Source organism: Neovison vison, chromosome 10, assembly GCF_020171115.1.
Source record: "Neovison vison isolate M4711 chromosome 10, ASM_NN_V1, whole genome shotgun sequence".
Taxonomy (NCBI): Eukaryota; Metazoa; Chordata; class Mammalia; order Carnivora; family Mustelidae; genus Neogale; species Neogale vison.
Window position 1 is genome coordinate 74,130,714 of NC_058100.1, and position 13,888 is coordinate 74,144,601.

Below are 13,888 nucleotides of genomic sequence, written 5' to 3' on the forward strand. Positions count from 1 at the left end.
GGAAGGCATGGATGGTACAGTCCAACGCAAACACAAGGCCTTTCTGGGAGCGCGGCCAGTGGGGCCTCGTGGGAACGTTCGTTAGCTCCCAGAGCCTGGGATGGGGTTGATGGAGTCGGGAGTTCGCTTCCCTCCCCTTCTCATTCCGCTGTCCCCACCCCACCTCTCCTAGCCTTTGGCCACCCTCCACGGGGCCCAGCTGTCCTGCCTAAGTCCCGCCCCGATCGAGGGCCAGCCCTCCCGCTTCTCTTCAGATAGACCCATGTCTCATCAGCTCACCAGGGGGACAAAAATCTGATATTCATTAAAGAGTATAAGGCATATATATTGATATAATGGTCATTGTCCTTCTTCCAAAGGGGGTTACTGAAGGTCAGGTAAATTAGCAACCTGCCCTCGGTCAGCCCGACTTCTAATAAGTAACAGGACGCTCAAGCCTAGGTCTCTCGGTCTCCCACATGCCCTAATCACAGCCCTCCTTCTCTCTTCTGGTACCCTGCCCGGAGGGGGAAGGTCTGCGTCGAAATGACGTGATGTCTGGGGTTTGCTTCAGTGAAATCTAGGGAAGAAGTGGGGCGGGGAGGGGGGAGTACAGAGGAAGTTGGTGCTAATTGTTCAAGTCAGGTGATGGGTCCCTGGGAGCTCCATAAGCTCCTTCGGCCTCTGCTTTACATTTTCCGTGATAAAGGGACAACCATAAAATCTTCTGCAAAGTCTGGGTAGATCTTGTGCATAGAGAAATCCTATGCTCAGACTTTTAAGGAAGAGATGGAGATTTCCAGAAGATCCCAGACAAGAGCCAGCAGGGACGGCAGGGGTCATGGGATCCAGCCCCTGCCTCAGAGCAGGATTTCTGCCTCCTCCAGAAACATAACCTTGAAGCGAGGCCAAGGTGGCCCTCCAGCCAATGATCCTGCCCATCGGGGTGGTGCCGGGGCTGCAGCCTGAGAAGCCTGCGGGGGGTCAGGGAGAGCTGCTTCCCACTGTCCCCCTTTCATGCGATGGTATGACGGTCTGTGTCTGTTCTCCCCTCTGGCAGATATTCCAAGCTCAGGGCAGCCATAGTTTCCTGGTCTGCGGCGTGATCTTTGGTTGTCTGGCTTTCACCTTCTATATCTTGCTCCTGTTTTTCCACAGGATGCATCCTGAACTCTCATCAGGTAAGGAAAGAATCTGTGTCTACACAAGAGGAGGAAAATGGGGGGGAGGGGGGAGCCGTGAGAGATGCCCTAGATCTTAGCTTGCCACGAATGCTATTCTGTTCCAAGTCAAATGCAAGGAAATGTTTATTTTTCTACAGCTTCCTTTCCCCCTCTTCCTGCTTTGCCATGCGATTGTGTGCGCTGGACGCTTAGGGCAGGAGGGAATGGGATGGGCTGACTCATGCCTTCTCCAGGAGGAGAGGGGCATGGATTGTGAACTTGGCTTCCTGTGTCCCACCAAGCCATGGGACCACGGGCCAAGAATCTCTTTCCAGCCCATGCGGGGCCCTGAAAGGCAGAGTCTGCCTCCTCGGCTGGAACGCAGCCCAGAAGCCTAATTGGCCATCTCTTTGCAGTTTAGGATTTTGACTTTTGTCCAGATTTCTTTTCCAAAAAGAGGTCCTTCGGGCCAAGTGGCAAAGGAAAGCTCCTTCAGGGCAGAGACGCCTCCTAAGAATAGTTTCGGTTCCTGGAGACCCCAGGCAGGGGAGTCCCAAAGCTATTTTCATATCCCCGAGCCTCCCTGCCTCCCAGCCTTTCTGCCCAGAGATCTCAAGGCCCCAGCAAGCGTATCAGCTCTGCATGGAGCCAGTTCTTAAGAGAGCATGCCCAGGCAGAGCCCTCATCCTCTCCATAAAAGAAAAAAAAAAATCACAAAAAAAGTGGAACAGGTATCTGCAGTCCTCTCTCGCGCAGGCGGCCACTCAGTTTAAAGGCCCAGAAGACCGATGGGAGGCCCCCAGTCAGCACTTGGCTGTGGCCTTGCTCCCCAGTGGCAGGTACCGAGCCTAGCGCTAAGCAGGAGCCTTCATTCCGGTTCGAGAAACGTTTCCCGAATGTGCAAGGAGCAACACCTACGGAGTTCCCTGTTCACGGGAGACAGAAAGTCACCTCTGTTCCTCAAGTCCACACTAGTCTCAACAAACTGTCTCCACCAATGGTTACTGGTTCTGGTTTGCCAGAACTAGTGAGTCTGCCTTTGGACTTGGCTCCCTGCCGAGCCGTAGAAGGGGCAGAGGAACAAAAGCCTGGGAAAGCGTTCAGAAGTAATCGTTGCTGCCACACTACCTGTTTTTTTCTCTCGTAGTTCCTACCCAGGACAAAGCCCTAGGGATGGAAAGCTCAGAGTGCTACCAGAGGTAAAGCTGGGTGAAGGGGCCGGGCGGAGACCGCCAGGCCCTTGGGCGCCAGCACAGACCGAAGTGTTCCAGACAGCGGGGGGAGGCCGTGGGGGCCATCTCCCCATGCCTTGGCTGGGATCTTCTCCAGTAATCCTTGGTTGGGTAGAAGAGATTAAATTGACTTCTGGTACCTGGATCCTCCTGGGGCAAATCATTAGAAGTTTATGGGATGGATATTCAAGTTCCCTTCCTCTTCCCTGGTTTGGACCTTTAGTCAGAGCTGTCCAGGACACCCAGACGGGAAGGAGGAAGACAGCCACACACTTCACTCCATTGGTCTCCTCTTGCATGGACCATGCCCCGCCTGGGTTTGAAGATCACTTTTAGGTGAAGTTTGGAAGGATAAGTTGAAATTGTGAAGTTCAAAGATCATGGCTAGATGTAAATATATTTTAAAGTGGTCGAAAACAAACCCCAAGCTCTTCCCTGGCATGCTCAAAGGGTGTATGTGCTTTTTTGTTTTTGAGAGTCCGAAGTCCCTCAGATTCTGGTTGCTGCAATCAGTAGTTCATTTAACATCTAAAACATCGTAAGGAAAAGTTAGATCTTGCTATCTTTGGGACACTAATTCAGTGGTATGCTGGGCTAGCTCCGACTTGCCTTGTTAAAATTTCATTTCGAGAGCTGGTTGTTACACACAGCCATTATTCAAAATGAAATTACAGAAACTTACAACTAATTACATTAAAAACAAAGGTCATAACCACTCAAAACTCATCACTTCCTTGAGGGGTTTTTTTTGTTTTGTTTTGTTTTTTAATCTGTCTTGCATCTGTATATTGGAAAGGTGTGCTTCTGAGCATCTCTTTCCGACAGCACTTTCAGGGATCACGTGTTTGGTGGCTAGAGATCGGCCACGTGGGAATATTCTTCCCACAGAAACTGGTAAAGGCTATGATCCTGGCTCTTCTTCTGCGCCCTCTCCTGCCCCCCACGAGCCCACTGTTAAACATCCACCAGCATACCACTGCTAACAACCAATGCTAACGGCCCGGAAGTTTCCGGGAGAATGGGATGAAGAGTCTGTTTTTCTGGACTGCACTTCTAGAAGGTGGAAAAACAGCACCAGAACTTCTAATTTTAAAACTAATTTTAACTTTCCATCGTTCATAGAGGGAAAAAAAGCTCTTTATACCGTGTCAGCTTGTTTCCTTTAACAAAAAGCCAGGACTGTGGAGCCATTCAAAGGGTGCGGCACACCGGAGGAGACCTCCTGCCCTGAGTGAGTCCCCTAGTAATGCAGAGGGTGTCCCCAGCCCGCCACTGGGAAAGGGCTGAGCGCGCCGAGGCAGCCATAGGTAGTGAGACGCTGTCGCAGCAAGTGTGCATTCGTTTACCTGCAGGTTCTCTGTGTCGGTACAGATGTACGGGCATGAACGGGGAGAGTGCATCGAGGTTCTCAGCAGCAGGTGTAGGCAGTGCGCCCCACACGGACAGGTGTCTCCCAGATCTGTAGCATCTGTCCTGTGAGCCAGCCCCCCTGGCACCCTGTGTGCTGGTGGGACTCCAGGGGGAACCAGCCTGGTGGGGGCGTCCGCCTCCCCCTTCAGCTGCGTACGTGACCCTGGGCACACAGATTACGGACGCTCTTCCTGCCTGGCTTTTTTTTTTTTCTTTTCTTTTTTTTTTTTTTTTAAATCTAAGTGACATTTCTAAAAGCACGTACCCTACCTCAAAGGACTTCTGTAAGAAAGTGACTTTGTTTGAAGCAACGATTATATGGCTGACAGAGAAACCGCTTCATCAACATTAGCAATTTTTATTCTTAAAACCTCCTCGTTAGCAGCTTCAGAATTGTTCCTAGGGATGGCACTTATTTATTGTAAGTCAGATCCAAATTCGTTTTGAAAGCTGAGGGTCTAGGGGTGCTGTGTTAAGAAGATCTCTAAATACTTTGCTGGCTGCCAGACTTAAATTTGCACTCAAACTGGAGGGATCACTGACCTGGACACAAAAGAAAGCAGTTATATTTTTCTTGTGGTTTTTCAAAAACAGTATCCTTTTGATACAGGTTTAGAAGAATCACTGGCTTTATCTAAGGTGTCATGATTAATTTAAGGATATAGAAAACAAGATTGAAACAAATCTAAGTGTACCTTTCCTGAAATAAAATATTTTAAATTTAATACGTGTGGTATCCATTATAGACAATGGATTCTTTTATATGGAGCCCAGAAACAAATGACCAAATATTTCCCGAAGAGTGGCCTCCCTCAAACCATAGGTTCACATGGCTGATATTTTAGAAGAAGCAAAACTCTTAGGAGTGAGAATCACTGTTCCCTTCTATATATAATCAGAATAAGGGACGGCAGATATGTTTTCATATCACACTTCAAAATCAGTTTCAGAGCAAGGAGGGCTTTTTAAATGGTCCTCCTTCTTTTAAGAGTGACATTTCCGAGCGCGGGAGATCATGCCGTTCTCATCCTGTTCCCAGCTGTCCCTCTGCTAGTCAGAGGCGGGACTCTAATCCACCCAAGTGCTGGCCGTCACTGAAGGAAGACAGAGTGGTCTAGAAGTCTTTCGGAGGATTCCTTTATTCGTTTTTAAATGATTGATGGAGAACCTGCTGTGCTCAAGGCCCTGATTAGGCACAGAGCCTGAGCGAGGGGTCCCTGCCTCCCGGAGCCTACACTCCAGCGGGAGGCAGGCGGACAGCAAGAACGTGAGTGGGATAATGGAGTGCCACAGAGGAAGATAAAGCAGGGGGAAGGGAGTGGGAAGAGGGACTGTCAGATGCTCTGAAAAGCCTTCCCAAGGAGGCGTTGTTGGAGCAGTGATCTCAGTACCGGGAAAGAGCCTGTCGCCCGGACACAGGGCCGGGGACAGGGCGAGTGAAGGGGTGTTGGCCAGCTTGGGTGTGTGGTCCCCTGAGGAGCAGCTGGCAGGTCAGTGGAGCTTAAGTGCAGTGGGGAAGGTAGGGACAGAGGCAGGAAATGGGTGGGAGGGGCAGCTAGGGGCCGGATCCCACAAGCCGTGGCAGGAGTCCGGATTCTGTGGTTTCTATGTGAGCTCAGTGGGAGTTGCAAGCAGACAGGGCACATAGTCTCATTTACACTTTTTTTTTTTTTTAAAGATTTATTTATTTATTTATTTGACAGCGATCACAAGTAGGTAGAGAGAGAGAAAGGGAAGCAGGCTCCCCGCTGAGCAGAGAGCCCGATGTGGGGGCTCGATCCCAGGACCCTGGGATCATGACCTGAGCTGAAGGCAGAGGCTTTAACCCACTGAGCCACCCAGGTGCCGCCCCTCATTTACACATTTTTTTTTTTTAAAGACTTTATTTATTTGTTGGGGCAGGGAGGGGTGGAGTGGTAGACAGGCAGAGGGAGAAGCAGACTCCCTGATAAGCAGGACTTGATCCTAGGACCCTGGGATCTTGACCTGAGCCCAAGGCAGACGCTTAACCCACTGAGTCACCCAGGTGCCCCTCATTTTTTTTTTTTTTTTTAAGATTTTATTATTTGACGGAGAGAGACACAGTGAGAGGGGGAACACAAGCAGGGGCAGTGGGAGAGGAAGAGGCAGGCTTCTCACCAAGCAGGGAGCCTGACACGGTCTTGATCCCAGAACCCCCCCGGCATCATGACCTGAGCCGAAGGCAGATGCCTAACGACTGAGCCTCCCGAGGGCCCTCCTCAATTTACACTTTTCAAAAGTAATGCTCTGGTTCTTGTAGTGTGGGGAAAACCGTGGGACTGGCGTGAGACCAGGCCACCAGCAAGGACACAACTGCCTAGACTATGTAAGACAGGATGATGGCTAGGACAGTGTTGGTAGCGTCAGAGGTAGTGAATATGACTGGGTTCAAGCTGTATTTTCAAAGTCAGTATTTGCTGACGGATGGGGTGTGGGTGTGAGGAAGGCGGGAATCCAGGATGATGCCAAGGCATGTGACTTGAGTTACTGGCCCTATGACGAGGCCATTGACCACTGAAGAGGAAGGGGGTAGCACTCAAGAGTTCAGTTTCAGGGGCGCCTGCGTGGTCAGTGGGTTAAAGCCTCTGCGTTTGGCTTAGGTCGTGATCTCAGGGTCTGGGATCCAGCCCCACATCGAGCCCTACATCTGGCTCTCTGCTCAGCGGAGAGCCTGCTTCCTCCTCTCTCTCTGCCTGCATCTCTGCTTACTTATGATCTCTAATAAATAAAATCTTTAAAAAAAAAAAAAAAAAGAGGGGCGCCTGGGTGGCTCAGTGGATTAAAGCCTCTGCTTTCGGCTCAGGTCATGATCCCAGGGTGCTGGGATCGAGCCCCACGTTGGCCTATGTGCTCGGCAGGGAGCCTGCTTCCCCTTCTCTCTCTGCCTGTCTCTCTATTTGTGATCTCTGTCAAATAAATAAATAAAATATTTAAAAAAAAAAAGAGTTCGGTTTCAGACATGTTCATTTTTTGATGCTACCTTGGGTATCAGGAAGGCTGGGGGATTTCAAAGTTAAGAGCTTAAAAGCTGGGGCGCCTGGGTGGCTCAGTGGGTTAAGCCTCTGCCTTCGGCTCAGGTCATGATCTCAGGGTCCTGGGATCGAGCCCTGCATTGGGCTCTCTGCTCAGCAGGGAGCCTGCTTCCCCCTTTCTCTCTGCCTGCCTCTCTGCCTACTTGTGATCTGTGTTAAATAAATAAATAAAATCTTAAAAAAAAAAAAAAAAAGAGCTTAAAAGTCAAGCCCAAACATAGAAATTTCGTGGCCACATACATTAATAGCACTTGAAGTCCTGGGACTGGAGAAGAGACCACCGAGAGAGAGGGACTCTAGGGAGACTGGAAGCTTGAGCCCTGGGGTTCCTCAACACCTAGAGGTTAGAAGAAAGAACCCGGTCCAGCAGAGCAAGTGAGAGAAGCCAGAGGAGGAAGTTCAGGAGGCACTGTGGTTTCCTAGAAGGCATCCTGAAAAGTTATCTCGAGGAGGAGGAAGTAACCGGTGCTGCCAGGAGTTCCAGTGAGGACTGAGCATCAGCCGCTGGCCTGGGTAACGCGGACGGTGGCCTTGACGCAGGGTTTCTGGCAATGACGACGACGGCGCCATATTCACTAAGTGGGAATCCCGACGTCAGTGTGATGCTCCAGCAACCACCTCAACACCAGGGCTTTCCATCCGTTAGAAATGATGTCTCCGTTTCGGTTTTCATGCCACAGCATCCTCGGAAGGTAACTGATCCCACAGGGCGTCCCCTTCATGGACTCCGGTTACAGGGCGTATCTCAGTGCTGTGCTTTCCAGGGACAACGGGTGTGAACGCTTCCAGCGGCTCCTGATTCTCTCCCGCCTGGAAACACGAGCTCTGGGAGATCACCTGCTGTTAGGCTAGAATTTTGTCATTAGAGGCATCTAAAAAAAACACAGAAAGTGCAACAAAATGGCCCTGACGCTTCTCAGGAGGAGTCCACAGGAAGGTTAGAAAATGGTGGACCAGATAAGCTTTTTTACTGGAGGATTTCTTAGAGCTTTCCATTTTCTAATAATGCATTTTGACTCTCCAAGAGTTGGTGCCCCCATTTCCCAAACTTATTCGACCTCACAGGACTTTCATTTTAGTGAATATTTTGACCACAGTGGCTTAGGAGGACCCTGCCCTCATCAGAAGTGGTTCCCACCCAGCCGCCTGCACATGGCTACCCACGACCTGAAGGGACGGGTCACTGCTGCCCCCAAAGAACCCTCTGGGACTCTATCGGGTCCACACCCAGGGATGGGAGACAGACCTCTGTGATGTAATGGGTGCCACTGAGTAACCCTGCTCTCCGCCACGGATACTGTATCAACTCCCTTCTGAAAGGGCCTCATTTCATTTACTTCATGAACCCAAGTCTCCAGTTTCTTATACTGAAAACTACACAAAGAGAGAATGTCTAGGGCAGAAATAAGCAAGACATGCTTCTTGTGAGGGCTAGAACAAGTCTACATTTTTAAAATTGTAGAAATTTTAAAAATTTAAAAGCTACATTTTTAAAATTAAAAAGTGAAATTCACAGGTAAAATGAAAAGATTTCACGTGGTGAATAATTTTTCTAGCCCACGCAGTTCTCCTAATTCCTTTTTATATGAAAGATCATTTTACGGTCTCCCCTTCCCACCACCTATGTTCCAACTCAGGCTTTTAATATTTTAATGCAGGTACGCATCAAGTAGCTGACAGGCAGGTTTTGATGATAACCACTAGGAAACTGAACTTAGAACTGACACTGATCCATTTAGCACGGATGAACACAAAGTCCACACAGACCACCTCAAAGGAGGTGAGAGGAGTAATCAATTCAAGAAGTCATTTGGTTAAAAATATTTATTTAAAAAAATACAATTGTCCATATCTAGTTGCACACATATCTATTAACATATCTATATAGTTTTGGACTTCAGTAAATTTGCTACAGTGCTTTCTTAAAGCTAGCTTGCCATTATACAAAGCAAGTTCCTCTGTCGGTTCCTGCATAAAAATAGTTGTTTTTAACATATCCTTCTACAAAGACACACATCACCATTACAGAATTTAACAAAATTTTTGCATAAAACTTGAAGTGATAGAAAAATGGGTCACCTGACAGGCTATCAGCGCAACCCCTGCTGTGTCTGGACCCGCTGAGAACCAGCTACACTCTTCTCTTTTGAAAGCAGCATATCAGGAAGCCCTCAAAGTGCTAACGCCTTGTCCTCACCCACCTGCGCTCTGTGTGAAGGTGCTCGGCCACATCCGAAGGGAATTCGGGACTCTGGCTAGTCAATCGTAGCCAACCCTAAAACAACCCCCTCTGGTTCCCAGCAGGCTAGGACAGACTGCTGAGCGAGAAGACACAGCAGCTGCTCTCCAGCTGCACCAATCATCCGTATGAGTTTAATAAAGGGTAGCGGTCACCATCATTTTAATTGCAGTGTTAGGAAAAAGAAGAAAAAAAGCAATTTTAATACTCTGCAGATGCCCCTAGAGCAAATTACACTGACATGAAGACAAGTTCTTAGTGACGTGTTATCTGTCATTCGTGCCCCTGGTAAGTGTGTGCCTGCATCACCTAGCGGTCTCTCACGTACACAGAAGTGATGGATACTAGACATGGGGAGAGATCGATTTCAACAAACAAGGGGGACAATGAACCAGGAAGGAACGGTCCTCCCGACTAGAGGAAAAACCCTGACAGGTTCTTACTACTGCACATCCCAAACTAAGAGGCGAACGTAAAAGAACGCTTCTCTCCGAGGTCTCCAGCACACATATGCTCGTCTTCGGCATCAGACACGGGGTGGATGAAAATCAAATGTTTACTACGTAGTAACATTCAACCTTCATGCGAGAGCCACACGTGAAGATCCAGTAGGGCTCAGAGAAAATTACGGGTTTATTCTTCAAAATGCAAAGTTATACACTTTTTTTTTTTTAAAGCCAACTTGATTATCTGGCCAATAAAGGGTATAATTCTAAAAACCTGATTTTAGTCAAAAATTGTATTCACCTCAAACCAAGCTACCAGTAGCAGAATGACTGGACTGAGTGTTTCATATTTAATCTTCCCTACCCACAGAGGTCAGTGAAACTACATGAAGGCAAAAGTGCAGAAACCGATATGACTGTGATTAGGAAACTCAAATGGCCAGACCAAAAAATAGGCCACAAGTGATCAAAACACTCAATTGTATTAATTTCTATCTTTACATATATGCATATTAGTTAATTTCACTAATCATGAACACGGAAGTACATAAGACATTGCTACTTCCCACATAAGCACTGAATGTAATGTACATATATAGGCCTTGGTAGTACTGGCCTCAAAAACAGGAAATAAGAAATGTCTTAGAAGGGACTGTGTCCCCTAACAGACAATAAGCAACAACGAGTAAACAGAGAAGGAACAGGAAAGTGGACAGTTTACAAAGCTGAGTGTGTTCCATCAACTGTAAATCATTTAAAAAGTCATTTATTTCTAATTTCTACAATATTAAAAGCTTGCAAATGATTTTAAAACATCCTAGCCAAAAGAGCATACCTTACAGAGCCTGAAAGAATAGCCCATTAGGTAATCCATTTGTCTTTTCTCCAAAGAGTCTTAATTCCAGAAAACATAAATGAGAAATAAACATTACTTCTCTGACCCTCAGTATCCTCAGGTCAAAATTAAACAAAATAATCATTAAGTGCTTCCAGTTATTAGTAACAAAACCGTGCTAATAATGGTGCCCCAAAAAGTGCCAAGTGATTTAATACCAGTATGTGGCATTCCCACCCCTGAACTCTATTCTAGGCAGACTTGAATGATTCTACTGGCTAGAACTCTGGCTCGGCCGCGGGGCGTGCCCACCCTTGTCCAGAAGGTCCCATGCCTGTCCTAGAGTGGCTCATAATCCTTGGAGGGACAAGAGTCAGAATGGGCCCTTATGAGATGGGAAACAAGGCAAAGCTGAAAAGAACATTCAGCCCAAGATACTCTGAGGTTTCTGCTAATGCTGCTTCAGTACAGTTTGGGTAAACGGTGCCAGAACTTCCCCAGCATTTCATCAATTCACGGTCAAATCTGTTATTTAGAAATACTACTCTCGGTATAAAACCACTCTGTGAGAAACTTAGAACCCACCTTAATGAGGATTCTACACAAAAGCGGACGTGTAGAAATGTCAGGAAAGGGCCGTGACACGCATGCAGAAGAGCGGGTCAACACGGCTTTGTTCAGCACACGTCATGTGCAGCCTTCTAGTTCTAAAAGGGTGGCAAGCAGTTAGTCTTTAAGGTCTACGATTCTAGGGTTTTTAAAAATACATGTGCAAGGGATTTGTTTTTTCAAAGTGGCAACTGCAAAGTGCGGCCGATTTTAAATTTCAGTATAAAATAGCCTAGGAGCCATCCAAGAGGATGAAAAGGAGGTTTATTTACACGCACGCACGCGCACACACACGCTCAGTGCGTCAGCATATCCACACGTACACAAGAATGACTTGGAAGGAAATGCTCTCGTCTCCCTATTGCCTCTTTAAAAATAAAATTTTAAACCTCACAAAACTTTCTGATGTGTATTTTAACTAAAAAAAAAAAAACCCTAGAGTTCAAGAGCCTTACTAAGTTTGATTGTATCCCTCCTGAGTTTTATTAGGGGGTTCGTGTAAAAGGATGTTAACAACAGCCTGAATGTCGTGATTTCTGCGGAAAGCCTGAGGGCCAACACCTCCCCTGTCACACCAGCCACTCTGGGCTTCCCGTGTTCGTGACGGATGGCAGCATCCCGGCGACAGCCACGCGCTGGCAGGCTGTCAGTCTATTGCAATTTTTTTTTTTTCCAGAAAAGCCTGAAGAAACTGGCAGCTTTAAATGGAACATGTAAAAACCACATCAACAACTCACCTTTCAGACTACTCTGTTTACAGGTCAAAACATGACTTTCGTGCTAACAGGTTCCACCAAGTACGAGAAATGAAATCAAACTGCCTTCTTCTCTTGCTTAATACTCTACCACCCACAAGACTTCTGGATTCTAAGATTAAAACTTCAAACTGCAGTAAGCAGAATTCTGATGACCTAAGAGGGGTAACGGGGCTCCTCGTTACAGGTAAGGCCTGCCACACTGAAACTAACATCTGTTTACCCAAAACCAAGAAGATAATTCACAAAATGTTTTCCACAGGCCCCATTCTCTGGTCAGGGTACCAGCTAAAGAAAGATAATGTTGACCTCCACTTCCCTACTGTGGGGTGAAAATGAACTTCTCAGCTCCATTTAGAAATAAGTTCTGTTCTCCCCTCAGATAACTGGTGAGTAATCTTTCTAACTTTCCCGTTGGTTTGGTGATTCACTCGGCGCTCCAGGTTTCCACACAAAGACACCTGCACTCGTCTACAGACTAGTCTACACGCCCAAGAGCGGCACCAGCGCACAAGTCTAGATTTCGGGTCTAGATAACTAAAATATATACGAGTGAGTGAAATGATCAGTAGCACTGGCCCATTAAGGAAAGTATTTCTTCAGATGCTGAAATGTTTCAAAAAATCAAAAATCAAAACTTATGAATGCAGCAAGGAAATGGAGGTGGCTATATAGTTCTGCACAAAGCAACTTAAAGTAATTGAGAATTTGTTGGTGAAATATAACATTAATAAGGCCAAAAGTTTGTAAGCAGACTAGTAAAACAAAAGTCCTACCTAATCTGGAGAGAAAAGAAACAGGCTGTCAAAAATACTATGCATGAAGCTTGGTAATGGCTTATGCAGGAAAAAAGAATTAATGTAAAATTTCAGGAAGCTGAAGACAAACTGAAGATTTCCTGAAAATTTCCAAACTGAACTTGACATGAAAATCAAATCAAATGTGTAAAGGATTTCTCCATGTATCACACAACAAAAGCATCCACCTTTTGTTTTCAAGATCAGACTGGAAATGATACCCTGAGGCAGTGGTCTGTACGGTGGAGACTGCATGTTGCCAGAAGTGCACAAGACGATCTCCTGGGGGCAAGAAGAAATACTAGAGCTTCCAGTCAAGACTTCCTTTTTATACTATCCTTAATTCTGACTTTTGAGTATGTCTTACGATGTACATGTGACTTTCACACAGTGGTTTACAACTTAATTTATATACACAGGATTTTGCAATAGGAAACTGGTGTTCAAAAACTTTTACTGAGCAAGGTGTGTGTTCAGAAAGGCTGGAGACTGCTTTTCTGAAATGCCAGGGGGTGCTTCCAGGTGCTTAACTTCCCCAGAAACCTACACAACTGCCTTTAGAACTTTGTAATCCTAACAAATGTTCTGAGATTGGGATGAAAACAAGGTTACCAGGCCAGACCTCACCCAATGGGGCAGGCCTGCAGTCAGAGGACCAAGAGCCTGCTGTGCCGGCTACAGCATCCCCAGCCTCTGGCTTCCTTCCTTTCCCCTCCAAGCCCAAGTGACACACAGTATGGAAAAAAACTAGAAATTGGGCCAAGTGAATAGACTCAACAGACCTGCCTTTTCGGATCTCTAAAACTGTATATACATTGTCAAGGAATTCTTCTAGTTAAAAAAAAATCCAGTATCCTTTCACCGTATTTACCCATGTGTGTGTAGATACTGGCTTATGGGCTTACTTTTCCCATCAACATCTGAAGAAGAAATTTATACTCATAATTTAATCATCAAAATGTGGAAAAATTAAACCTACATTTTAATTCTAAGATGCTTATGTTGACTTCTTGAGAATTTCTGGATTATTCCCGTGTATTTATTTTTAAAAATCAATGGAAGTTTTTACCTTTGTTAGAACACATAAAATATGCCATGAGGAATATTACATCACAAAAGCACTGATAAGCCATTAAAAAAAAAAAAAGATTACTGAAGTTAGACATATGATTTTAATTTTGTATTTTAAAAAATCAGCATATGAATAAGAAAAAAAATGATTTTAGAATTTATGTGAAAATGCACCCTGGGATGGAATAAATGAGGTGGCCGCCGGCTGCGTGTGCGGCTCTGCGTTCATCCCTTCTCAACACTAAGGCAGTGGCTTAAAATCAGCCAAAGGGGGAGTCATTTACATCATGGAAATCAGC

The 13,888-nt window shown here is 46.3% G+C and overlaps 1 protein-coding gene across 1 annotated transcript in view; it reads left to right on the forward strand.

Moving 5' to 3' along the window:
• MFSD4A (major facilitator superfamily domain containing 4A) overlaps positions 1 to 4,509 on the forward strand; it is a 29,929-nt gene extending 25,420 nt beyond the window's left edge. The window contains exons 9-10 of the mRNA XM_044267744.1: positions 1,040 to 1,160; positions 2,290 to 4,509. Coding sequence (XP_044123679.1) covers positions 1,040 to 1,160; positions 2,290 to 2,345 — 177 coding nt within the window. The 3' untranslated portion in view covers positions 2,346 to 4,509. The remainder of the gene's footprint in view (positions 1 to 1,039; positions 1,161 to 2,289) is intronic.
• The last annotated feature ends 9,379 nt before the right edge of the window (positions 4,510 to 13,888 follow it).